The sequence below is a fragment of the Sceloporus occidentalis genome, unplaced genomic scaffold (genome assembly GCF_023333645.1).
Source record: "Sceloporus occidentalis isolate IW3139 unplaced genomic scaffold, rSceOcc1.0.p SCAF_16, whole genome shotgun sequence".
NCBI lineage: Eukaryota > Metazoa > Chordata > Lepidosauria > Squamata > Phrynosomatidae > Sceloporus > Sceloporus occidentalis.
This window is the reverse complement of record NW_028316996.1, coordinates 8172814-8198359: the sequence shown is the minus strand read 5'-3', so window position 1 is coordinate 8198359 and position 25546 is coordinate 8172814. Positions and strand designations below refer to the sequence as shown.

Genomic DNA, 25546 nt, shown 5'->3' with positions numbered 1-25546 from the left:
GGAAACAAGAATAGCATAAGACCCCAATGATTAGATGAGCCTTTATTTACTCTTGGTGTTTGTGACGGCATAAATCACTGTTTTTCAGCACAACTCGCCCATTTTTGTGTTTACAGTAATCACGTTTTGCTTTTATGTAAAAGAGCTCTGCTAAAAGTGATTTTGTTTTTTCTTTCTGACTTGGTAAGTGAACTTCTAGGTGCTTTCAGCTCAAAAGAAGACACTCAGAAATCAAATCATTGTCAGATTTGCAAGTTTGGGGAAACTACCGTATTTGCTCAATTATGAGACAACCCTGATTATATGACGACCCCCCCCCCCCCATTTTTATATTTATTTAGGAAAAAAAGGAAAAGGCCTGAATATAAGACTACCCTGTGGGAAAAAAGGTTGTACTAGTAAATATTCATTCACATGAGAAATATCTTTTTGTTTTTATTTCCTTTTATTTGCCACTCTTCCCCAGTTATGCACATCTGCCACCGAGATATGCCTTATACCCTCCTATATGTCACTCTGCCTCCCTAATATGCCACTCTGCCCCCAGATATGCCTTATACACCCATATACCCAGATATGCCTTATATGCTTATACACCCATATATGCCACTTTGCCTCCCTGACATGCGTTTTAACCCCATATTTGCCACTCTCGCCCTCAGATATGCTTTATACCCCCTATATGCCTCTCTGCCTCCCTGATATGCCTTTTTAACCCCTTATATTCCACTCTGCCTCCCTGATATGCCTTGTAACGCCCTATATGCCACTCTGCCTCCAGAAAACCATTGAACCCCCCCATGCCACTCTAAACCATTCCACCGACTTACCAGTGCATCCCTTTACTTGTGACCCATGCTTTAGACTCCCTGGTGTCTAGTGGGGCAGCCGGTGGAGGTCTGTCCGATGGTGGCCAGTACTTCCACTGGGGCTTCTATGACAGTGCCGGCATCACATGACATTTCGGTGCTCCACCATAGAAGCCCTAGCGGAAGTGCCGGCAGCAGCGGAGGTTGTCTGTGCGCATCACGCGAATTTTCACCGGCTGCGGGATGCGCACAGACAACCTCCACTGCTGCCAACACTACTATCGTGGAGCACCATCATAGAAGCCTCCAAAGGAAGTGCCGGCAGCAGCAGAGGCTGCCAGAGAGATGGATCCAGGTCCCCTGCAGCGCTGTGGGGAATCTGGATCTTATCTTAGTCTTGTAGTCAGGCCTCTATTTGAGGTCTGATTAGAAGATGACCTAGATTATAAAACCTTGTCTTATAATTGCGCAAATACGGTAATTTTGCAGCCAGCTCGTCGTTTTTTTTTTTTCTTGGCTTGTAAAACTGGTTTGGTTTTGTGTCGGTGTGGTTTCTTTGTAGCTATGATAGGCTGATCATTTCTACATAGCGTCTGGTTTCCTACAATTTGTACCGCCATTTCAAGCATTCTTTTTGATCATTGTCCTATATGGGGTTGGTGCGGGTTCTAGTTGCCCTTTCATCAGGATTTTTGGGTTTCTACTAGAAATGTTAGCAATTTTTTTTAATTTTTTATTTTTTTACGATTCCAAATATTACCTCCAAGCTTTCTACTGTAAATATAGTCAGTATATATATCCTGATTTGATAATTTCTTTATTCCTTTTTGTCCCGAGATGATTTTGGTGAAGTTGTGTTGGACTGGAGTGTGTCTATCCAATGTGCTTTAGGCCGCTGTATTACAGGGGCACTTGGCCAGGCTTGTCCTTTAGGCTAAATGTTACCTGCCCTTCCCTCGGCACATTCTTGATGCACAGGATCTCATGATGTGAACAGGTTGTTTATCACCAATGACTGTGCAGCATAACATATAGATCACCTATAGTTATTATTATCTTTTAGTTATATAGCGCCAACAATTTATGCAGCGCTTAATACAATACATAAATTCAAGGGCTATGACAAGATGAGAATTGACAGACTAAGACAAACCGATGCATTAGGTGGAGAGAGCCCTGCTCGCAGGCTTACAATCTATAGTTACAATTGCTAAAAGATTATTGTAATTTGCGTACCTTGATTTGTGTCAATGCATTACTAATATTGATGATATGAGTACTATGCATTTTTCTTGTTCAATCGCAATCATAGATATCATAACGCATGTTATTGCTGATCCAACTGCATGGAGTACATATGCGGATATTCACAGCTAGTCCGTCCCAGTGCTGGCTCCATGGGATCGAACCCCCATGCTGGTCGTTACAGAAAGTATCTCCCATTGGTTTTGGTTGAGTGCTTCGCTGCCTGTGATTGGCTGAATTGCAGACAGCAAGTAGCGGGGTACATTGCAGCTCTGGATCATCTGAAATGGGCTTCTTATTTTTTTATATTTAATGATTTTGTTCCCACAAATTACTTTTTAAATTGTGTGTTGTTGATTTGTGGGCCTGTGCGGTGCATTAGACTGGACGAGTTGGCTTTATTCTGTAGATGTTCATGGTGACTTCACAAGATTTGCTAAGTAGTTTAAAAATTACGATTCAAATACTTCACTAACTGGACAAGTTTTTGTGCTTTAGCGTTCTCTATTTTATTAAGGTCATCGCACAGAGATGCTTATAGAGAGGTTCCTCTTTTGTGACACTTGGTTTTCTTTCGTTCCCGCAGACGTCCGGTTATGTGCTGATCAGAAGATTTTTCTCTGCTGTCACCAGACCGTCTACGTTCCTCGGTGAAGATGGGGTTTGGTAGGGAGCTTAAATTTTCACACGAAGCGTTACTAAAACTGCAGGACTGGGAGCTGCGCCTTCTGGAAACTGTGAAGAAATTCATGTCCTTAAGGATTAAAAGTGACAAAGAGTACGCGTCAACTTTACAAAATATCTGCAACCAAGTGGACAAGGAGAGTTCTCCACAGCTAGATTACATTAGCAATGTGTCCAAAGTAAGTGTCAGATTGCGTCTGCTCGGTACATGGAAATTCGGCTGGTTTAAAGGGATTAACTCACGGGGGTTGATGTTGTACCAAGCCGTTGCGGTTTCTTATGCATCTGATAGCAGGTAAATCTGGAAAAGTGGCCTCTGGCACCGGCTTGAACTATTCTGCCTTAAAGTATTATTAAAGTTGCTGTGAATTTATGTTCAGATTCTTTTTGAAATATTTTTTTATGTGTTGGGGTAAAAGGTGTGACATTTACACTTAGGTCTCGGCTATATCATTAAAGTCACGTGGTTCTTCTACGGCAAAATAAGGATCTGATACTGATAAAATCCAACAATGCTAATGCAACTTGTACCTCGCGCACGTTTCAGGATTAAATATATTGTCACAAAAGTGTGTTGTCTGGACTTTCCCGGTCTTCGCACACAAATCTGTAGTCTACTCTTACGTATAAACACCACACACAGTAAACTAAAAAGGTTTCTCGGGGGCATCATTGATGAGAGCATTTTTTATCCTATCCTCCTTCAAAAACATTATGCTTGTTCCATTGATACAAAATCAACTCTGTCAATGGATTTATCAAGAACAGCTGCGTGAAACTTTTTTTAAATTTTATTTAATATATTTACTTTAAAGACCCTTTTAGCTCCAGCTTTTGATACATTTAATGGAATTCCGGGACACGATCAATCTTTCGTTTTAATAACCTTTTCGGCATAGAGACGTAGCTCAGCTTCCTTCTTTGCTTTGAACAAGGTTGGGCCCAGGTGTGTTTTACACTTACAATTTTAATCTTCTGAATAAAAGTACATTGTCAAGTAACGTGAATTTATTGTGAATTGGAAAAACTTTGAGTCTACATGTTCAATTGACATTAAACAGTCTTCAAGCACATATTTGCCCGTGTTATTGCCTTTTAAATGAGATCATTGAAAAAATAAATACTAGGTGATAAAATGTGTAATTTTGTGTTTAATAGTTTAGAAGGCGATTCAGTTTTTGAATTTAGTTAGAATATTTTAGAAGGTAATTCAAAGAATGCTTGTGAAACGTGTATTTTTTTTTCATTTTCAGTCATGGCAGCACATGGTACAGCAGACAGAACAACTTGGTAAAATAATGAAAGCCCACGCCGAGGAGCTGAACGCTGGACCGCTTCATCGTCTCACTGTCATGATCAAAGACAAGCAACAAGTCAAGAAAAGCTACAGCAGTATCCATCAGCAGATAGAGGCAGAGATGTGTAAGGTAGGTCGTCTGTCAGCGCGCACTTCCATGGACTGTACTGGCGGTATTGGAACTTTAAACATACGTGCTTCATTGTTCCAAGATTTTTCCAGATATCTATGATTGTCCTGGACAAGTAGATGAAGCTAATATGCAGAGATTACTGTAATGATGCCCCAAAATAATCCTCAAAATCGATACACGCAGCGTGGTTTATTATCTGTTGTTTTGATGGATGGCTTTTTTTGGTAAGGGAGCAGTCATTTCTTCCCAGTGATCAGCGAAGCGACCTGATTTTTGTGAACCGGTTGCTTTTTCGGTGAAATATGAGGGAAGCTCGAGAGGGAGCCGCTGATTCTTCCCTTAATCTGATGTCTGTTGGTTAACTGCCACTTCCCTAAAACGTGTTTCTCGCAAAATTTCCTCGTGTATTTTAATGTACATCTCTTGTGTTTACGACTGCCAGTTTGCACAAAAGTCATCGTTTTGTTGGTGAAACCCTCTTAATGGTTGGTTTTGCAATATAGATTCAGTTTAGTCTGGCTTGGCAAAGTTTCCCAAGGGTTCCCTTTTCCTCGTGTTGTTGCAGACAAATCCACATCAGATGCTGATAATGTTTTTAAGGGGAAGCACAACCTAAATGTAAAAATCCATGTTTATAAGATACCCCAATCCATGCCACCGGTGTTTTTGGAAGTAGAAGCAGTGGGGTGTTGATGCGTTAAGATAGCGAGTTTTGGACAAATTTTCAGCACCTCGAGCTCTCTGCGGGAATGATTTTCTCTCTCATCCTATCGCAAGATCAGATGTGTGCATCAAAAATAATATTAAAGAATGAGTGAAATATGGTAAATGTGATAAATATCGATGTAAATTTTTGCTATTTATGACATCGCTATGGAATTTGATGGCGCTATATAAAACGATAATTATTTGAAGGAAATGTTAATAGATTATGGTGCAAATATTTATTGTACAATATATTTTGTATGTTTGATAATAATAAAAAAAATGTTTCTTAAACTGAAAAAAGATCTGAGGTTGGAGTGAAGGTGGTTGCTGGTTTCATTGGTATAACTCTGTATGTTTTATTTGCTTTAAATGGGCTGACTATTCCTTTAAACTGGTTCTATCAAGGTTTTTGTTTCAGATCTTAATCAGTCTTTGGTCTTGGATATCTTCATGCTTATCCCATGTATGTTTAAATTTCCTTTCTGTATTCGGCTCAACCATTACTGATGGCACGCTGCTACATTTATCTACTACACCCTCTCAGTAAAGTAAAACCTTCCTTACATTACATCTAAAACTCTAGTCACGCTAGACAACTGACTCTTTGAAACAAACTTCCCTCCTGTACTTTAACGCCTTGACTGCTAACGACGGCATGGTGCCGTCGCTAGCAGTCCCAGTCAGTGCTAATGACGGCACCATGCACCTTGATGGAGGTCTGTGGACCTACATCACCACCTACCCCGGCGATCTGCCCCTCACACTGAAGGGCATCACCGGGGCTACCCGATCTGCCCGGTGACATCGCGCGCGATGACGTCACAGCGCAACTTTATTAATAACTGACAATTGTCAGTTAAAGAGGTATGGGGGCATGCTGCTTAGATGCCTGTATCTCGGCTACAGACCCCCAACATATACCGTTGGAAAGGTAATCGTATAAGGCTTGTAGAAAAAGAATAAAAAATATTAAGTTAAAAATCTTAAAAAGTAAAAAAAAAAATTTGTGGGTCTCTAAACACAGATAAATAAAGATCAAACCTCGAGACCCCCAAATTAAATTATCTAAACATAAACAATGTTACCACAGTGATCATATAGCTATGAAAAGTCACATTCCCTTTTTAAAAATGGCCGATACTAAATTTTAATCCCATGCTCCCTTTGATCATGGGATTAAATTTAGCCAATTAGCTCCTTGCATTTTTACAGCAATACTTATTTTTTCTCCCTTTACCATGATTTCTTTGGGATTGTAAGGGGAAAGAATGGTGTGTGTGCGTCTGTGAGTGAATGTATGGAAAGTATGGTGTGTGCTTCTGCAAGTGAATGGAGATATGAAAGGAGTGTGAATGGTCAGTAATTAGGGTTGAAGCCTTGACGTGGCATTACTGTTCATGTAGGAAGTTACATTATGGCACAACAAGTACACATTTGCAAAAACTACACCCCTTGGTGCATCAAATGAGGGGCTGCATGTGTTTCTAGTACAAACCTAGAATGCGCAAGACACAAATGAACATGTCGCTATGGTTAGAAAAAAACATTTTCTAGCCAAAGCGACATATTCCGTCATTATTTGTGCACTCAACTTTTGTCCTAGAAATACATATAGCCCCTCATTTGAAGCGCCAAGGGGTGTAGTTTCTTGAAATATGTACTTTATGTACCCTAATTTAACTTCCCAGATGTCTAGAGCACTTTAACTTCAGAAGTGGCAGATTTGAAAATCTTGTTAAAAAATTGTCTTAAAACATTTAGGGGTGATGCCTGCAATTAGACAGCTCTAGACAGCTGGAAAGTTAAATTATGGTACATAAAGTATACATTTTCAGAAACTACACCCCTTGGCGCATCAAATGAGGGGCTGCATGTATTCGTAGCACAAGAATGAACTTGTTGCTTTTGTAAAAAAAAATTTTTATATAAGTGTGATATTTACTTATTTGTTGTGCACGTCAGATTTGTGATACAAATACAAATAAGACCTCATTTGCTGCAGCTGGGGGTGTAGTTTTATAAAAATATATAGTTTTGTTGGCATATTTTAACATCCCAGGCAGCCAGAGCTGTTTAATTGACGGCAGCCACGCATTAAATGTAAAGATGTCTTTTGTGATAGTCTAGTAAATTGAACTTTTAGCAATAAAATATTAGAAAAACACAGTCTACTGTTCTCAATTTCTGTTTATTTTAGACCGGTTACCTACTACAAATATTTAGCAGCACAGCTTTTGATATTAGAGTTTAGAAAAATAAAATGACAAACTAGTTTTTATTGAGTCGGAAGTGAAGAAATACACTTTTTTCCCATTTTTGGCTATATTTTGCAAACCTGATGAGACATACACATATAAAATGGTATATTTGGAATCTGCTGGGTGTGCTGAAAAAAACAATATATGGTTTGTATTAGGGCTGCAACTAACGATTATTTTAATAATCGATTAGTTGGCCGATTATTTTTTCGATTAATCGGATAAAAAAAAACAATATGCAAATTTTTCGTTTATTTAAAATAATTTAATGAACTGGATGTTAAAAAACAACTTAAAATTTACATTAACATTCTTATTTTGTTATGATGTAATAAAAAACAATATTTTCAAAGTACAAGAACCCAAACACAATATTTATGAAACAAAATAACCCCAAACATTCTGAAAAGAGGTGGACTATTACTGTTTAAGAAACTTTGCCCCAGCCCTGGCACTTTGCACCCAGCACTTTGCACCCAGCACTTTGCCCCAGCCCTGGCACTTTGCACCCAGAACTTTGCGCCCAGCCCTGGCACTTTGCGCCCAGCCCTGGCACTTTGCGCCCAGCCCTGGCACTTTGCGCCCAGCACTCAGTACTTTGCACCCAGCACTCAGTACTTTGCACCCAGCCCTGGCACTTTGCACCCAGCCCTGGCACTTTGCACCCAGCCCTGGCACTTTGCACCCAGCACTTTGCACTGTGCCCCTGCACCCAGTCTCCAACTCTGCCCTGCCCCCACATTCTGCCCTGCCCCCACACTCACACCCTGCACCCACACTCACACCCTGCCCTGCACCCAGTCTCCCACTCTGCCCTGCACCCAGTCTCCTGCCCTGCCCCCACACTCACACCCTGCCTTGCACCCCCACCCCCACTCTGCCCTGCACCCACACCCTGCCCTGCATCCCCTGAAACCCCACCCCCACCCCCGCGAATCGCTCTGTGCGAATGGAGCCACTCGCACAGAGCGATTCGCACAGACATGAAGAATACTTACCTCCGGAACGCGTCACGTAACTAAAAGAAGGCGGAGACTGCAGAAGCGGGGAACGCTCGCGGAGGTAAGTAAACAACGAATCGATCACTCGATTAATCGATAACGGAAATCGTCGACAACGATTTCCGTTATCGATTATTATCGATTTTATCGATTCCTTGTTTCAGCCCTAGTTTGTATAGTTTATTCCCAGGAAATTTACTTCTAAAAGCGTTTAAACGTGAGATGCACCAAAATGCCGAAAACCAGCTTAGCACCCAGGTGGGAAATGGCTTAGCAGCCAAGGGGTTAAATCCTTTTACGTATTGAAGGCAGTCTCGTAAGTCACGTCCAGACTTGTTGCATCGCTAGACGTAGGCTCTCCTTCCTCAGTCACACAGATGAAGTCTCTGCCCATCACCAAGCACAATAACTACGCTGTCATTTTTGGAGTATTTTATAACACTTTGGGCTGGATTTAATTACATAGTTTGTCAGTATAATGCATGGATCTGAGAGTCCATAACCAAATGACCTTACCAATTGAACTATGCATTATACAGGGCTGGCTAGACTCCGCTACTTCTGAAGTAATTGGATGACTCCTTAACTTCTTCATGATCAGGCACTGACACGCCAAAAAAAAATATGCAGGGAAGCCGCAGGATAGTTCTCTGGAACGTTCTCATTCACTATGTTTGAAGTCAACATACCTTTCAAATATGGCGGTGCCTAATGCGCCATAAAAACATTACATAGTTACATAGTGCATAAGGTTGAAAAAAGACCTAAGTCCATCAAGTTCAACCCTTCTACCTAACCTTTCTATTCTTGATCCAAAAGAAGGCAAAAAAAAACCCAAATTAAGCTACTTCGAATTCTGCCATCAGGGGAAAAAATTCCTTCTTGACTCCAAGAGGCAATCGGATTTCTCCTTGGATCAAGAAGCTCTAAAATATTAATATTATTCTATTTATATCCCTGTATATCGTGCCTTTCTAAGAAAATATCGAGGCCCCTTTTGAAGGTATCTAATGTATTGGATAACACTACCTCCCTTGGAAGTGAATTCCGTACCTTAATTGTCCTCACTGTGAAGAATCCCTTCCTTTGTCGTCTATGAAACCTGCGTTCTTCCAGTCTCAGAGGGTGACCTCTCGTTCTTTGTACATTTCTGTTAATGAACAGGTCACTGAAGAGCTCTTTATATTGGCCCTGCATATATTTATATAATGTTATCATATCCCCTCTGAGACGCCGTTTTTCCAGTGTATATAATTTTAACTTTTTTAGTCTCTCTTCATAACTAGTATCTCCCAATCCCCTTATTAATTTCGTAGCCCTCCTTTGCACTTTTTCTAATTCCATAATGTCCTTTTTAAGGACCAGTGCCCAGAATTGTACCGCATATTCAAGGTGAGGTCTTACTAATGACCTGTAAAGAGGCAAGATGATATCCTCCTCCCTTGAATCAATACCTCTTTTTTTTTTTTTTTTTTTTTTTTCCCCTTGAATCAATACCTATTTATAAACTCATGACACACATTACAATCTATTTAGTAGTTTTTTTTTCATTAGCTCTTGTAGATGAGTAGAAGGAAAAAAAAGCCTTTCATGAAGGGTGCTACATTTCAAAAAACTGTCCAATTGTGAAGGGGTTAAATGCTGGGCTATCACAGATTGTGGCCTGTTTGCATTATGGCCCAGGTATTCTCTTTATCCGCTTAATGAATCCCAGATAATATGAGGAACCTTGGTAGAAATATGTTTGTTTTTCATATAATCTTTCTCAGGTTTCACTGTATAGCAGCCATAAATATATCTGTTTGGTCAGTTATTTCAAAGGAGACGTCATCTCATTTATTCTTCTTACAATTAGGTTACAAAAACAGAATTGGAAAAGTTGAAAACCAGTTACAGACAGTTAACGAAAGAAGTGAATTCCGCCAAGGAAAAGTTCAAAGAAGCTGTTACAAAAGGTATGCTCTGAATACAATCACACGCTTTCCACCATTTACACAATCTCTCAATTTGGTGGAAACAATTCATTTACTTTGTAAAAAAACAAACAAACTTTAGCAATTACCTACGGAGTAGCTTATTAAATGCTGGTCTAGGGGATGGATTTTTACATTTTAACAGAGCAGAATATATAATATATCAATAATACACACACGTATATATTATATACACACATGCCTATAAATTAAATAAATAACAGGGGTGGGAAACAAAAGGGGGTTCAGATCAACGCCCTCTCTAGTTTCTTCTACAGCCTTAGAACACATTTTAAAAGCTACCATATGACCTTAAACCGCTAAGTTACATTGATTATTTTTGTGAGATTTGGTCTTCACTATTTGAGTGAAATACCAGTTCTGTATTATAAACTCCATCTCTTAATGTAAAAATGTCACGGTAAAGCAGCAGAACTGCTTTTCTCGATAGTGTTAATGAAACCACTGATGCTGAGCAATAGCAGTTGGACTCTGCTGAATACTAACTTGCATTTGGATCAAGTCATGGACACTATATCAGGTCTGCCACCAATTGCCAGGCTACTGTAATGGAAAAAAAGGCCCTCCTTGCAGAAGCCGAGATTGGAACGATGCATCATATCGGCTGTGTGACCATATCCAGCAGAGCTGCTGTCTCAAAGCCATGGCAACCCAAAAAAACTCAGGCTGGTTATTAAACTAAATCCACCAAGATCAATCAATCTCTGAGTAGGCACCATATTGCTGCATTTATCTACATTATATCTGCGACATTCCGTCGATACGTTCAAAGCTGTCCTATAAATATAAAATGAACAGTTGTTCAGGTACCATGTTTTTGAACGACATTCTGCTGAGTTCACTACCCAAAGCCTCAGACATTTGCTTGTATAATGGCAAGTTTATCTGTGGCCTTGATCAGCGGAGCCCGTATTACTATAATCCAAGTGTTTTCAGAAAGTTATTATTGATTAATGTCAATGTGTGAGAATTGCTATCACCAATACAACAGTGTATTATTGTTTGTTTTATTTCTTCACCAGGGATCTTTTGTTTGTCATATGATGATTGGAAGAAATGTTTTATGTATGGTGTTTTTTTTATTTTTTCCATATGCAACTTTTTTTGTTCTCGTTTTTGCAATGCAGGAAAAGAGACAGAAAAGGCCAGGGATCGCTATGACAAAGCCACCATGAAACTCCACATGCTCCATAACCAATATGTTCTCGCACTGAAAGGAGCCCAGCTCCACCAGCATCAGTATTATGACTCCACTCTCCCTGTTTTGCTTGACTCTCTACAGAAGATGCAAGAGGAAATGACCAAAGCCCTGTAAGAATCATTTTACTCAGGAGTAACAAATGTTATAATGGTTGATAGTACATAGAACACTCACACCTTGTAATACATGTAAGATATCGAATTGCACGTCATATACATTCACGCACCTTTTTTTTTTTTTTTTTTTTTTTTTTTTTTTTTTTTTAAGTACTATACATAAACATCACACTTGCCTATTAGCAGTGGCCTTTCTCTTCTGTAGAGCTGTTGATCTGGCTCATATTAGTTCTGGCTTACACAGCGATTAATTAACAACATACAGCCTGTGTCTTCCAGCATCATGCGCCTCGGTACAAACTTTTCTTCATTCCTTGAAGTGCTCAGTCTAGACGTAAAAGCTTGTGTGAAGTGTGAATGAAACACTGATGGCACCCAGAGCACCTGTTTCTCTGGCAGTGTACTGTTTAGGGATAAGGCCAAGTGTAAGCAAATATAAAAAAACATAAAAACAATATTTACTTTTGTCTTATATTGATATCAAAATGAGTTGGTTCCTAAAAGCGTATGCCTGGGACCCTAAATCCTACACCCCTCCAGATAATTGTTTTTCTGCTAAAATAGTTTGTGTGAACAAACCAAAATGCCGTTGCACACGGATCAAAAAATAGGCAGTATGTAGGTAAAGAAAAAAGCCTCCCTCATAGAAGCTAAAACAGTGCATGATATTGGCAGTGCGGCCACAAGTCAGCAGGGAGAATTTTTTTCCCCTCTTTCTGGATTTCTGGTACGGTTCATAAAACACTCTGTATTCTACAGACCTGACAGTCTGACTTCTATCCAGGGATTCTACTACGTGCACAGCGTTCACAGGGAATATTCCGTTTATTTCTATGGGCATTATTCTGCAGTTATAACATTGCCCAAGAATTTGCTTTTTTCTTTATAGTCATAACCCACTGAACCCTTATGCTTTATTATCATTCATTCATTTACCTGTACTGCATTATTCCAAGCACTATGAGAAGAGGTAAGAAAGGTGATCCGTTGCCACTGTGGGGCAACCCAGCCTCTTATATACTGGGCAGGAGATCAGCCATCTGGACATCTTTTGCCCTTAAAACATTTGTAATTTTGTTGTAAAAGGCTATAATTGAGTGGGAAAATGGCATCTTGAATTTTTCAGAATATTAAATATTTCATATTATATACAAATATATATTCAGAACATTTCCATTTGAGTGATTTAGTTTTACTACAGGCTAAAGGTTATAATTTATTCTGGTTTCTTACTTCATTTCCACTTTCTACTTTTATTTTTGCAGGAAAGGAATATTTGATGAATATTGCCAGATCACCAGCCTTGTGTCGGAGGAAATTGTGGCTGTTCATAAAGAGATCGAGGCCTGTGTTCAAGAAATAGATCCAAGCACAGAGTATGAAAGTTTCATTGAGAAAAACAGGTTGGCAAACTAATACTTTTTTGCTTAATAATATAAATAATGTGACTTTGTTGCTGGAGCAAAAACATAAAACTACCTTTCCAGGTTTTGAAGGACATCTCGGAAGGGATGTTCCCATTCCGCTCTACTTTTTCTAGAAGCAAATGTATTTTAAGCAAGCGATAGGCACATTATAGTTTTAACTAACTGCTGCTGTTATTGTTGGGTGTAGTATGCATTTGATGACTGTTTGCTGTACATAGAATTATAAGGCAAGATCAACACTATTTTTTTTTTTGATGGACTCTTTTCAACAGGTCACCAGAAAACAACGAACACAGTATAGAATTTGATTTGTCTCTGCTAGAGGAGATCGAAAGCCTCCAGGCTAACGAAATCATGTGGAACAACCTCACGGCAGACAGTTTAAATGCTATGTAAGTCATTTGTACTATTATCCTATATCCGGAATCCTTCCTTTAAACACATCACTTGGTACCAAGTAAAACAGGCCCTTGACCATCCTTGAGATGAGTAGGACATCTTAACAGAGAACTCTTACCTCTGCAGTACACCAGAGATTCTGAGAAGCTAAACTCTAATAGCCTACAAATTACTGGACACATGAGTGTCCTTTGTGAATTTGCCTTTCATTGAGCAGCTGCCGGCTTCAGTTTGTTTCTGCAGGTTATATCCTTATTCATTGCAAGATCATCTTTACAGAATATTGCGGCAGCTCTCGTTACGTTAAGATTGAAAGTTGCTTTTCACTGAGACTTGCAGAGGTGGGTAGTTACGAGGCACCCGAGCAGAATTTCCTGCCTAGTGGTCCCCAGTTGGCCTTTTAAACCCCTTATTTGAATAACCCAGTGTTAGGTGATATTCTCAGGCCATCCTGACCCATAGTGAGTAGACTTGAAAGGTTGCATTTCAATGGAAATTGTGTATTTTATAACGTATATTATAATGTACGGTATATGTGTAAAGAAACACAGTATGTGATTATATAGTTCTTCACAGCAAGTCTCTTATTGAATTAAAAAGTTCCTAATAGTTACTGCTTTGATTTTATTTAAAAGTTATATTTTTCAAGCGATATCATTCCACGCTTGCTTGTTTTTGTCCACTAATACTGGTAATTGATCATCGTTTGCCTTGCAGGTTAAAAACGGCATCTGAAGAGCTTGCACAGACACAGCAGTCACTTTTAAGTAAGGAAGAGCTCCTGGCTGAGCTACAAAAAAAGATAGAAGAATCTGCAAGCACTTGTGAGAAGAAATCAGAGTAGGTATCTGGTTAACTTTAGTATGTGGGTTTCAGACTTGCCAGCTGACTGCAACCTTTTCCAACCTGATAATAGAGAGCCGAGCCGTATCCAACTTAGAACGTTATCATTTGTTCATTTCCAGTCCTCCGACAACTTACAAAGAGTAGAGATCTGTAATATAACATATACAATTTTGGGGGCTGAACTCTACATCGCTAATTAAGAGATTTATTCACCATGCTGTATATCATTAGAGCAATATTCCCTGGCACATACATGTGAAGCGGAGACTGGCTGTAAGCAGCAGATTCAGTATGGTTATGGTGAGTAGAACAAGCAGCTTATATCTCCAGTCCTGACGCGCGTAAAATGTACTTCTTTCTTTTTAGTATTGTTCTTTTGCTAAGTCAAAAGCAAGCCCTTGAAGAACTCAAGCAGACCATTCAACAGCTCAAGTGCACGGAGGCAAAAATATCCGCTCAGAAGGAGCTGCTAGATCAGAAAGTGCAAGAGAATGATGGAAAAGAGCCTCCTCCAGTAGTTAATTACGAGGAGGATGCTCGTTCTGTGACTTCAATGGTGAGTACTTCTAGGCATTGGGTCATGTATTAGGAATTAAAACTTTGTTAGAAGTTTTTATATTATTTTACTGACAGGATGATAGATAAGTGATACGTGCCACTACAGCAAGGGACTTTAAACATGCATGTCATAGGCATAAAGCTATACTACATAGACAAGACCAAGGGGTGACTAAGACCTGAGCCTTTACATCTTGAGAAATGGTCAGACTAGATGGACCAAATGGTTCTTACCTGCCATCAAATTTCTTGGCATCACTCTAATAATTTGTAGTTACCAGCAGAAACTTTTAATGGCACCTAATCACCACCACTGCTGGTATTTGTGTTTGAACACTCCGGTGCGTTGCGTTTGAACACTCCGGTACGTTGCGTTTGAGCACTCCGGTACGTTGCGTTTGAGCACTCCGGTACGTTGCGTTTGAGCACTCCGGTACGTTGCGTTTGAGCACTCCGGTACGTTGCGTTTGAGCACTCCGGTACGTTGCGTTTGAGCACTCCGGTGCGTTGCGTTTGAGCACTCCGGTGCGTTGCGTTTGAGCACTCCGGTGCGTTGCGTTTGAGCACTCCGGTGCGTTGCGTTTGAGCACTCCGGTGCGTTGCGTTTGAGCACTCCGGTGCGTTGCGTTTGAGCACTCCGGTGCGTTGCGTTTGAACACTCCGGTGCGTTGCGTTTGAACACTCCGGTGCGTTGCGTTTGAACACTCCGGTGCGTTGCGTTTGAACACTCCGGTGCGTTGCGTTTGAACACTCCGGTGCGTTGCGTTTGAACACTCCGGTGCGTTGCGTTTGAACACTCCGGTGCGTTGCGTTTGAACACTCCGGTGCGTTGCGTTTGAACACTCCGGTGCGTTGCGTTTGAACACTCCGGTGCGTTGCGTTTGAACACTCCGGTGCGTTGCGTTTGAACACTCCGGTGCGTTGCGTTTGAACACTCCGGTGCGTTGCGTTTGAACACTCCGGTGCGTTGCGTTTGAACACTCCGGTGCGTTGCGTTTGAACACTCCGGTGCGTTGCGTAAAATAATTTTTCCTGTGTGTGTAAGTTGTGCAAAAGGGCTCTTGGTGTGGCTTGTTTACACGTTTCATCAACTGCATCCTCAATATGAGACGAGTTTGATTTTAAAACCAAGAACACTATACAGTAAAAGTAAAGCACTCTTTGTTCTGTTTCACCCAAGCTAACCATCTAGAGCAGTGGTTCTTAACCTTCCTAATGCCGCGACCCTTTAATACAGTTCCTCATGTTGTGGTGACCCCCAACCATAAAATTATGTAATTTATATATTGTGAAATGTGTTTTCTGATGGTCTTAGGCGACCCCAAAGGGGTCGCGACCCACAGGTTGAGAACCTCTGATCTAGCGGATACAGGCCATCGCTTACGTTTTTTGGTAGCATTTGTTGTTTTTTTTCCTTACAGTGTTAATGTTTTTGTGTTTGTTGGTAATATGGCTCGTTAATGTGGTGACCTGCCTCTCAGACTAGTAAAATCCTTGGGAGGAATACATTTCGTTCCATTATGTACCCATTTTCAGGAGTCGATGGCTGCTTGCACTCGATCAGTTAGGGACGTTCTTTTCTGGCAGGTACAGTAATACCTTGTGGACAGATTTATGTGCAAAATGCTGTAAAACGTAAACCTTTTTAGGGTTCCTCCTGATAACATTTACCTTGCTATATGATCTACATGTTCTTGGGCTTCAGTCGTGGGTTTGCGCTTTACCTTTTTGGTTAAATGTTGCAGGTTATGGCTTTTTTCCCCGTTAACAAACACCGATCTTATTGTCTTTCTTATGTTACGTGAGAACCTAAGACAACGGTGAGCAGTAATCTGACTGAGAGGTGATTTAACATCTCAGTTATTAAACTTGCCAGGTTTTTTCTTTTCTTTTTAGTTCTACTAATTGTCATTTTTGGGGAAGGGTCGGGGGATTCTGGTGTCTGCGCTTCTAAATGGTATCGTCACATCTGCGTTCGTGAAATCCTGCCTGGGAGTGATTATTCCTAAATCTGTTTTTATACATTTGACTTTGGAAATTGGTTTTATGCTGGTTTTTAATTGTGCCTTCTGCAGTTTTATTATATTTTCAGGGGAGACCGAGTGTAATTGTTCGCACACTTTAGGCAAGCAGCCATTTCAATTTAATGCTGGCCGCCACGTAGATACGAAAGGCCTTTCATCAGCTCTGTAGCGTATTTTGGTCCCTTAAGGCAGATAATTAGGACAACCCAATGTCCTTTCCTAAAATTCACTTTCTATAATAAATACGTGAATAACATATCGAAACATTCCAGACCTTAACAAGCCTCTGGCAATTAACGTAGATGTTCCTATTATAATTGAGTTGTGATCGGTTTCCTATTTCATATGTAAGATGATGTTTTGTGCGAATGAAAATGGCCTTCTTGGAATAACTAGTTTTGTCACAAAATGTAAATTCTTGAAGATGAAATACAGTAATTTTTAAAGCGAACCGGGGAACAATAAGTATTTCTGTACCACTGAATAGTTGTTCTGGTTTAGCTGTGTATTCATAGGTTTGGTTAACTCCAGTTAGACTGCCGTGCTGTCTCTTAGAGCGCAATTTTGAATCCGATGCTTTTGGACACGGGATTCTGTGTCGGCTCTTTTTTTTTTTTCCTACGTAATATAACGAGGAGAAAAAAAGCTTTAATGTCTTTCTCTGCCCATTTGCAGTGAGGAAGTATGTTTGCATACACTTAGGGTGCCTTCCGCATTGAGTTGGAAGATACATATAATAAAACACATGTATTATTGCTATTATTCTTGTATTTGGAAAGCGCTTTCAGTCCATGTTTAAAGGCTACGACGGACTAACTGATATATTAGGTAAAGTGGGCCTTGTTCTTATCACTATGCATTATCTAGGGCAACCTTCAAAAAAGGGCTGAGTTGACCCTGTGTAATGCAGAGGAAACGTGGGAGATTTCTTACAATGCACTCGTTGTTTTCCTATAAGTTATTCAGGGCCATATACAAAATGATCAATAAAAATCCTGGTGTCTGTGCGCAAGGCACCTTGAAGAAGCTGTCTACAGCGAAACGCGTAGTGCGCATGCACGTCCCGAATGGCCTTCTGAAGCCTCCACGAGGAGCCATCACGAGGAATCGACACTTTTCTGATTTGTACATGTGAAGTGAAACGTTCTTGCAGCACTTTAGTCATACTTTCATGGTGGAGGTTAATACGTTCAGATCAGTGTGACCTGCCCTCTATATATTTGCGCTTATACGTCCGCACGCTTGTGTTCGTTATGCAGAGCCAGCATTATCTAAACAATTTCATGTTTTTAAGATCTCTACTGCCTCCGCTGCCCCTAAAAACTCAAAGCTTTCTCTAATCAACAGCTATCAGCAATAGTGCCGGGATAATATAACAGGCAGCAGAGAGTTAAGTAATGGTTTCCCATGGGCATGAGGAGGGATTTCCTATGGAATACACACAAGGTTTTTTTTCTTTTTTTCCATACAAGCATTCATTCATTCATACATACATAACATACATATTGTTTAAGCGGTATAGTTTAGTAACAACACATGGGTCTTGCTTATATGGTGCTTTCCAGCACACAGGAGCTACATTCATTCTGTTGTTCTGATTCTCTTTCTGAGTTGTAAAATTAATGTATTTTTAACCCCTTTCATGAGTGAGGGGAGTTTGTGCCCTGATGACAGAAGTGCTTTTTATAAATTTTTTTAATACATGTAATTGGTGATGGCAGCCATCACATGACTCTAGCGGTGTTCTCACGAGCATGCACCGCTTATGACGGTCTATGCTATTTGTATGACCTTATGGAATGCTGGCTAATCAGGTTTGTTTTTTTCTACACAGCATCCACGCCATTTTGCCCCCTAACATCTGTATCTACCTCTATGCAGCTTTTCACTGCACATCATATGTAGTTTTTGGGGGAGAGATTTTGTTTAAAACAATGGATTCTTTTACCTCACTGATGCCCTGATCGGTGATGAAACAAGCGTAACAAACAAGGGTATTCTTCCCTTCTCTTCCAGCGTGCGTGCGTGTGCGTGCGTGTGTGTGCGTGTGTGTGCGTGTGTGTGTAGGCGCAAGAATATTTTGTCAGCTGTCTGTTTTTAGTATATTACTGGGAAAAATCTTTGTTGTTCTCCAGTAGATGGAGCTCTGGGTTTGGAAATCGTTCTGTCTGCATTTCCACCCATAAAAGAAAAAAGACAACCAAGTCTTGTATTTTTTAGTGCACCTGCTTTAGTAATGTCTTAAGATAGTATTCCATAGCCCTCAGATGACAGAGCTGTTATATAGCACGCGGCTTTGAAGCAAAGCACACTAAAACCTTGTATGGGTTCAATCACCATTCTTCCATCATATGTCTTCACGGCCACAAAATCGTCATCTTCTGGCTAGCCTGGCAGGTTTCATCTCCACGTTTTACCTTCTCACTTGACTTCACTTCTATTTCAACCAAGTTATACTAGTAGTAAAAAGTGAAGAGCTAAAAAATGGCATCGAGTAGAGCCACGGGATAGGAAAATAAAAAGCCAATGGATGTAAATAAAATTTACAGGTTTTAATCAACTTAAGCTGCTTGGTCTTATTTCCTTTTTTAATGTTTGCCAAAATAAACTGTCCAGACGTTGCTGAGACTGACAAATGAAAACTACTCTGGAACCCTGAAGCTGCATGGAGAGGTAAAGCAAATAAGGTGCACCTTTTTTGGTGCAAAGCCAGCTTTTATTGTGCTGGTTTTAGGTCAGTATAGAGATAGTTGAACAGAAACAGACCTTAGTGGTTGTACTCGCCAGTTACTATTGTTACTGCTGAGCGCTGGCAGATTCTTGGGTTCTTTTACAACAAAATAATCCAAAATGAACAAACATGAGACTTACAAGCAAAAAAAAAAAAAGAGTCTGAGAAGTTGAGACAGAAGGTGAAGGACTCTTGGATGAAGATGATTTGAGATGTTCAGTGTTGCAAAGATCTTGAAGGTGAGGGCAATAGGTGGCTTCGTTCTAAAATGCAGATGAAGAAATTGTGGGTTTTCAGTGGGTGTTTAAAGGCAGAATTAGTAGGAGGAAATTATAAATGGAATGTGTGTTCATTCTCAGAACAAGTCAAACTCCCTTATTTAGTCTAAAAATACATACTTGTATACTTTTCCAAAATCAAATTTAAGATCTGGGGTAAATGTCCAGTGAATATGTGAGCAATGAAAGCCACAGCCTTTTCAGTGTGCAAACCCAAAAGAACAATGTTGGCAAAAACGTAAAGCAAGCAGTGCCGTCTTAACCAAAAATCTGAATATATTGCAGCTGAAATGTTCCTGAATTCAGGATTAAATGATATCTGTGCTGTAGAAAGAAAACATAATATGGCTCCTTGCCAACAATAAATGAAACACTGAGCAACTAGAGGCTTATGCATTTCTTTTTGGCACTTACAGGTGCCTTTGTCCCGGCGGAAAGAAAAAAATGCCTGCGCTGTAAACCCCACTGACTTGCATCAACTTCAGATATGTTGGGAAATATTAAAGGGGGGACTTTAGTGCGTGGCTCCATTAAATGTTCATGCTCTCCATTTTGCAAATGTATCTCTGTATGTCTGTGCACCTAATATACCGGTACTTGCCCCTCCAGTCAACTTCAGCGTCCACCCCATTAACGCCCCCTGGCCGGCGTGCAAGAATGAATATTAGTACTCGCAGACGATTACTCTGAAAGTACTTTTAAAATTCTGTAGTGGCTCTGTCTGCAAAAATAAACTGTCCCTTTTAATATTTTATGTTGACGTATGTAAAGCGTGCACCCACCACACTTCAGCTTTCATATAATACTGTATAGCAGTTACTTAAAAATGTTACATATATCCAGATGCATACAAATGAAAATGTGATAATTGGTAACCTTAATCATACCACATTGTAATCCTTTGAAAGTCACAAGGCTGATGGTGGCATTTCCGTTACAGTTCCCCATCTGTCTGAGAGTCCTGATTGCGGTGAATCAGAGTATATTCTTTGCAAACGCAACGCTATCATCAAAACAGTCACCCCAACCTTTCCGAAGTAAATCCTCTCCCAACAGTCCCCAGCCTCAATGTCTTGCTTCACAGACTCCCTGCAGCGTGAGAACAATTGAATAATGATTACCGACTGCAAAATCATCCATTTGTCTCTTCTAAGTCAGATCGCATACAGAACTCTTTATAGCAGTCCGTAGTCTGGCTTTAGCTCTCACTAGTTAGACATGTTTATTCGGAGTGTGACTTTGTAACCCTCTTGCTATGTCTTAACCCTTTTATATTGAATAGTTATGGACATACATGACAAAAAAATACTTTTTGCTTGTTCAGTGATTGCATGCACTCCTATTCTTTATTGGGTTACACATCTGAACATCGATTGGTTTTGACTGCTGTTAAACCTGCATGATTTGCTGTTCAACTCCAACTGATCTGTTACTCCTGGATGATTCCTCTTCACAATAATCGTAGTTACAATGGACCAGGGACTCCACAAATAGATTCCCTAGCATGTATGTATGTTGTGCGTTGTAGTCACTTATGAATACCTATTATGTTATTGCTGCAATCTGAGCTGCTGTTACAGGATATCTGCTCAATGGCAAAGGGAGTAATCTTTATTGATTTCTGTAATCTCAAATGACCTTGCTTCGTCATTGCCTGTGTTTGATATTGGTACTGGTACGGTTCTTTGTCAACCTCTCCTCCCCCAAACTAACAGCATTTTTCAATATTGAGTATGAATGACTGTACACACACACACACACACACACACACACACACACACACACACCTATGATTCTTATGGCTTGTTAATGAAAGTTAGGCTTTAATTCATTCTTTTTATTTAGAGTGTGTGAATTCAGTATTATTTTCGTCAAGTGCCTCTGTTCCTGTATTAAATGCAGTCTCGTAATAATTCACCTTCCATTAGGCAAGTTCTGATTTGTTTACTGTAAACAAACTATTTAGTTCTTTTTACATAGCATCCTGCTAAACACAGATGCTTTTATTGTACCTTCTCTTTATGAAATCTGTTGGCGCTAAATATACAGAGACACTAAATAATGATCTTACCTTACGATAAATAATGCAAGGTATTTGTGGCACTAGCGGACCTGATATCTAATGAACTTGGACGGTTGGGTATTGAAGTTGAATTATAAGGAGTAATTTGTGCTGCAGGGGACTGTTTCATTCCACTCTATCTCTGAATCTAATACTTATATAGCATGTACTAGTACATGTGCACATATTTTTTCCTGTTTTGCTATATGTGGAAGTAGCCATGTTGCTGCTGCTTCATATGTTTTACGTTGGTGTCACTGTTGTGATAACAGCTTTGTAGATAAACTCCATGGTTGAAGCAATGGTGGCAGATGTGTTCCAGCTTTTTACTTGGACTGATCTGCCATCTGCATTAATGGGTCATTTGCATGAAATGCATTGGATGCACATTTGATGGCTGTCAGATCTTTTTAAATGCAAATCTGAATAATGTAAGGGAATATTAAACTAAAACATCTAGGAGCCAGCGTAACTAGTTAGGAGCCAGCATTTTTTTTTCTTCCCCAATCATGGTTTGATTTTCCTGGCGCCCGGGCTTCTGCGAGCATTACCATATACTAACATACACTTACACACTCTAACATATACAGTAACTTATGCTTACAGTAACACTACGCTCATGTACACACATGCTTATACCATATACTATATGCTGACACACACACACTCATGCTAATGCTGTACTGTGCCATACAAAAAAACGTACACCTGACGCCCAGAGTTTGTCAAGCCCTGAACTAAAGTAACACTGCGAGTGGTAGTAGGTGGCCTTGGATAACTTTTTATTTCAGATATAACATCCTCTCAACGGTGAAAGGAATAAAAAGTTTAATAAGATTCCTTTTTTTTATTATTTCAGTTTTAGACTAAGATTTTAACCAAGTGACTTTGTGACCATTTCCATTGATGCAACAGGGTGTTTCCTTTAGTTGAACAAGGTCTTCTAGATCAGTAGAAATCTGATACTTGCTAAACATGCTAAGGTCCTAGAAAAGAGGGACATCATCAAGGAAAGAAAGAGGGATATGAGATGTGTGGGAAACTTGGGGTAACATCAGAATGCCTGATGATAAATGTGACCACTTTAATATCTATGTTTGAAGATTTCTGTCACCCAATGCTTTACCTTACGTTGTTTCCAATGTTGTAAGGTTGACTTAATTGTCCCAGTGAAGATTATTTCATTTTTTTTTTGTATGTGTGCTTGTCGTGTCTGTCTCATTTACTTTGCTTGTTGTGTATATACAGACAACCATGCAACCGATCCTACGGTTAATTGGTGTCAGTAGAATCAATTTCACTGACTGGAATCTATTGAAATGCTCTAAAAACCAATATTTAAATGAAGAAAGACCATAGTTGAACGAGACAAGCATCTGTGGGTGTCTTGATCTCCATTTCATTGTTATTATCTCTTCTGCCAAGAGTGCTGGGCATTTTCATAACTGATTGTAGCATGTTCTTGATGAGTGCTCTCCTGCAGAATTCACAATGAACCCTGTTTAAATTATATTTGTGAGTTAGCAACAACGTAAAAAAAGCTCCAGCAGCCGTCAAATCGGGGTTAAGGGTGTTGCTGCCAAAAGCCATATATTTAATGGTTTTGTTAAATTTGTAGAGATTAATTGCTTAAAAACATAATCACAATAAATGGAATTTATTCCCCTAAATTATTTATTATTTTTTTTAAACAGAACGTTTTCACAATAGGCATTGTCTGATAGCCAAACTATTGTTACTGTCACTAAACTATGTTGTTGTTCACAATGTATTTGTGCTTCTCGTTCACAACACTGAGTGCAAAAGTCAAAAGCTTTCAAAATAGCTAGTGTAAAACAAACGAAGATTAGCCTTGCTTTCTGAGATTTTGCAGACATACGCATCAAATAATTATTTTTATTGTATTTTTTACAGCATTTTGTAATCTTTAACCCCTTCGTGACAAAGGCTGATTTTACTTTTTGTACCCTTCGTGACAATGGCCGTTTTAACATTTCTGCGCTGCTCGTGTTTAGCTGTAATTTTCTTCTTTCCCGTTTACTGAACCCACACACATTAGATATTGTTTTTTTCAGGACAAGAAGGGCTTTCTTTAGATGACATTGTTTTGATTGTATCATATGATTTACTATTAAAAAAAGTATAAAATATGGTGAAAAATTTAGAAAAAAATGACTGTTTCTAACTTTTAGTTGAAAAATCTTTTACTCATCTATAAAAGGTAATAAAAAAACCTGCTAAATAGATTCTAATATTTGTCCTGAGTTTAGAAATACCCAATGTTTTTATGTTTTTTTGTTTTTTTTCTGCACGTTATGGAGCAATAAGTACAGGTAGCGTTTTGCTATTTCAAAGCCATTTTTTCCAAATCTGGTAATTCTTCCCCCCATGTGCCATTTCGGGTATCTTTGAAGCCGGCCAATGCAATTTACCCCATCAAATCATATATTTTTGAAAACTAGACAGCCCAGGGTATTCCAAATGCTGGTATTTTAACCCTTTCCAAGCACTTATTCTACCATCAGCCTTTGTCAAACTTTATGGTAGTAATTTTTTTGCATTTGTTTTTTCACACACATTTTACTTTAGGTATGAATAAACAGGTTCTGGTATATGTCACTATCAAAAAACACCCCAATATGTGTTTAGCAACATCTCCTGAGTACAGCGATACCTCACATGAATGATTTTGCCTGGCTGTTTGGGGGCAAAAGGGCCACATTTGGGGCATGCACATTTTTCAATGTTGAACTTTGGCATTTGGGGATCCACTGCCCATGCCCTATTTGGTACATCTTTGAGCCGGGCCATTTCAGTGTACCCAATAAAGCTATATATTTTTGAAAACTAGACACCCCAGGGTATTTCAAATGCTAGTATTTTAACTCTTTGCATGCACACATTTTACCACGAGCATTTTTTCAAAGTTTGCAGTAGTATTTTTGTGTGTGTATTTTTCCCACACACACCTACTTTATGTATGAATTTACAGCTCCTGGTATATGCCGCTGTCACACGACACCCCAATATGTGTTCAGCAGCATCTCCTGAATACAGCGATACCCCACATGCATGGGTTTATCATTTTTGGGGGGAACTAAAAGGCCACATTTGGTACGTGTGCATTTTTCTAATTGGAAATTAGATGTGTGGCCATCCTTCCCCCCGTGTTAATTGGGACCTTGTTGAACCCAGTCAATTCAATTTACCCCATCAAATCATAAATTTTTTAAAAGTAGACACCCCATGGGCATTTAATATGCCAGTATTTAAAATATTGTTTTAAGCTAATATGCTAATTTTAGGACTTGCTCACAAAAATATATTTTTTATATATATATTTTTTTTTTGCCTTTTTTTTTATTTTTTTAACATTTTTTTTCAACTTGAAGGTTCCCCTGATAGTGACATCAGTGGGAAATTATTTTTACATTTTACTGGTTTTTTACTATTTTTTTTCTAATTATTATTAATTTTATTTTATTTTTAATTTATTTTTTCTAATCACACTGTGATTAGAAAGCTGAGCTCCATTGACTTGCATGGTTGAATGCAGTACCTGTAATCAACCTGCAAGTGGAGCCAGAGTTCTCTAGAGGGTCAGGAGACCGTCTAGCAAACTTTTTAGACTTTATTGTTTTTCTTAATTGAATTTTCCCGGACCGCCGCCATCTTGCTGATGGCGAAGATCACCGGCAGCTGCGGCTGTGACCGCTCTCCGGAGCGGTCACAGTCCATCCCCAGGTAAGTGTTTGGTGTCGCTGGATGCCTCCTG

The 25546-nt window shown here is 39.5% G+C and overlaps 1 protein-coding gene across 2 annotated transcripts in view; it reads left to right on the top strand.

The window, feature by feature from the left end:
- The first annotated feature begins 2710 nt into the window (after positions 1-2710).
- Positions 2711-25546, top strand: part of LOC149302989 (tyrosine-protein kinase Fer-like) — a 73577-nt gene continuing 50741 nt past the window's right edge. For both annotated transcript variants that reach the window (XM_089481768.1, XM_089481767.1), the window contains exons 1-8: positions 2711-2917; positions 3992-4165; positions 9991-10090; positions 11257-11440; positions 12712-12849; positions 13146-13265; positions 13990-14112; positions 14485-14674. In XM_089481768.1, the coding sequence (XP_089337894.1) occupies positions 2711-2917; positions 3992-4165; positions 9991-10090; positions 11257-11440; positions 12712-12849; positions 13146-13265; positions 13990-14112; positions 14485-14674 (1236 nt within the window). The remainder of the gene's footprint in view (positions 2918-3991; positions 4166-9990; positions 10091-11256; positions 11441-12711; positions 12850-13145; positions 13266-13989; positions 14113-14484; positions 14675-25546) is intronic.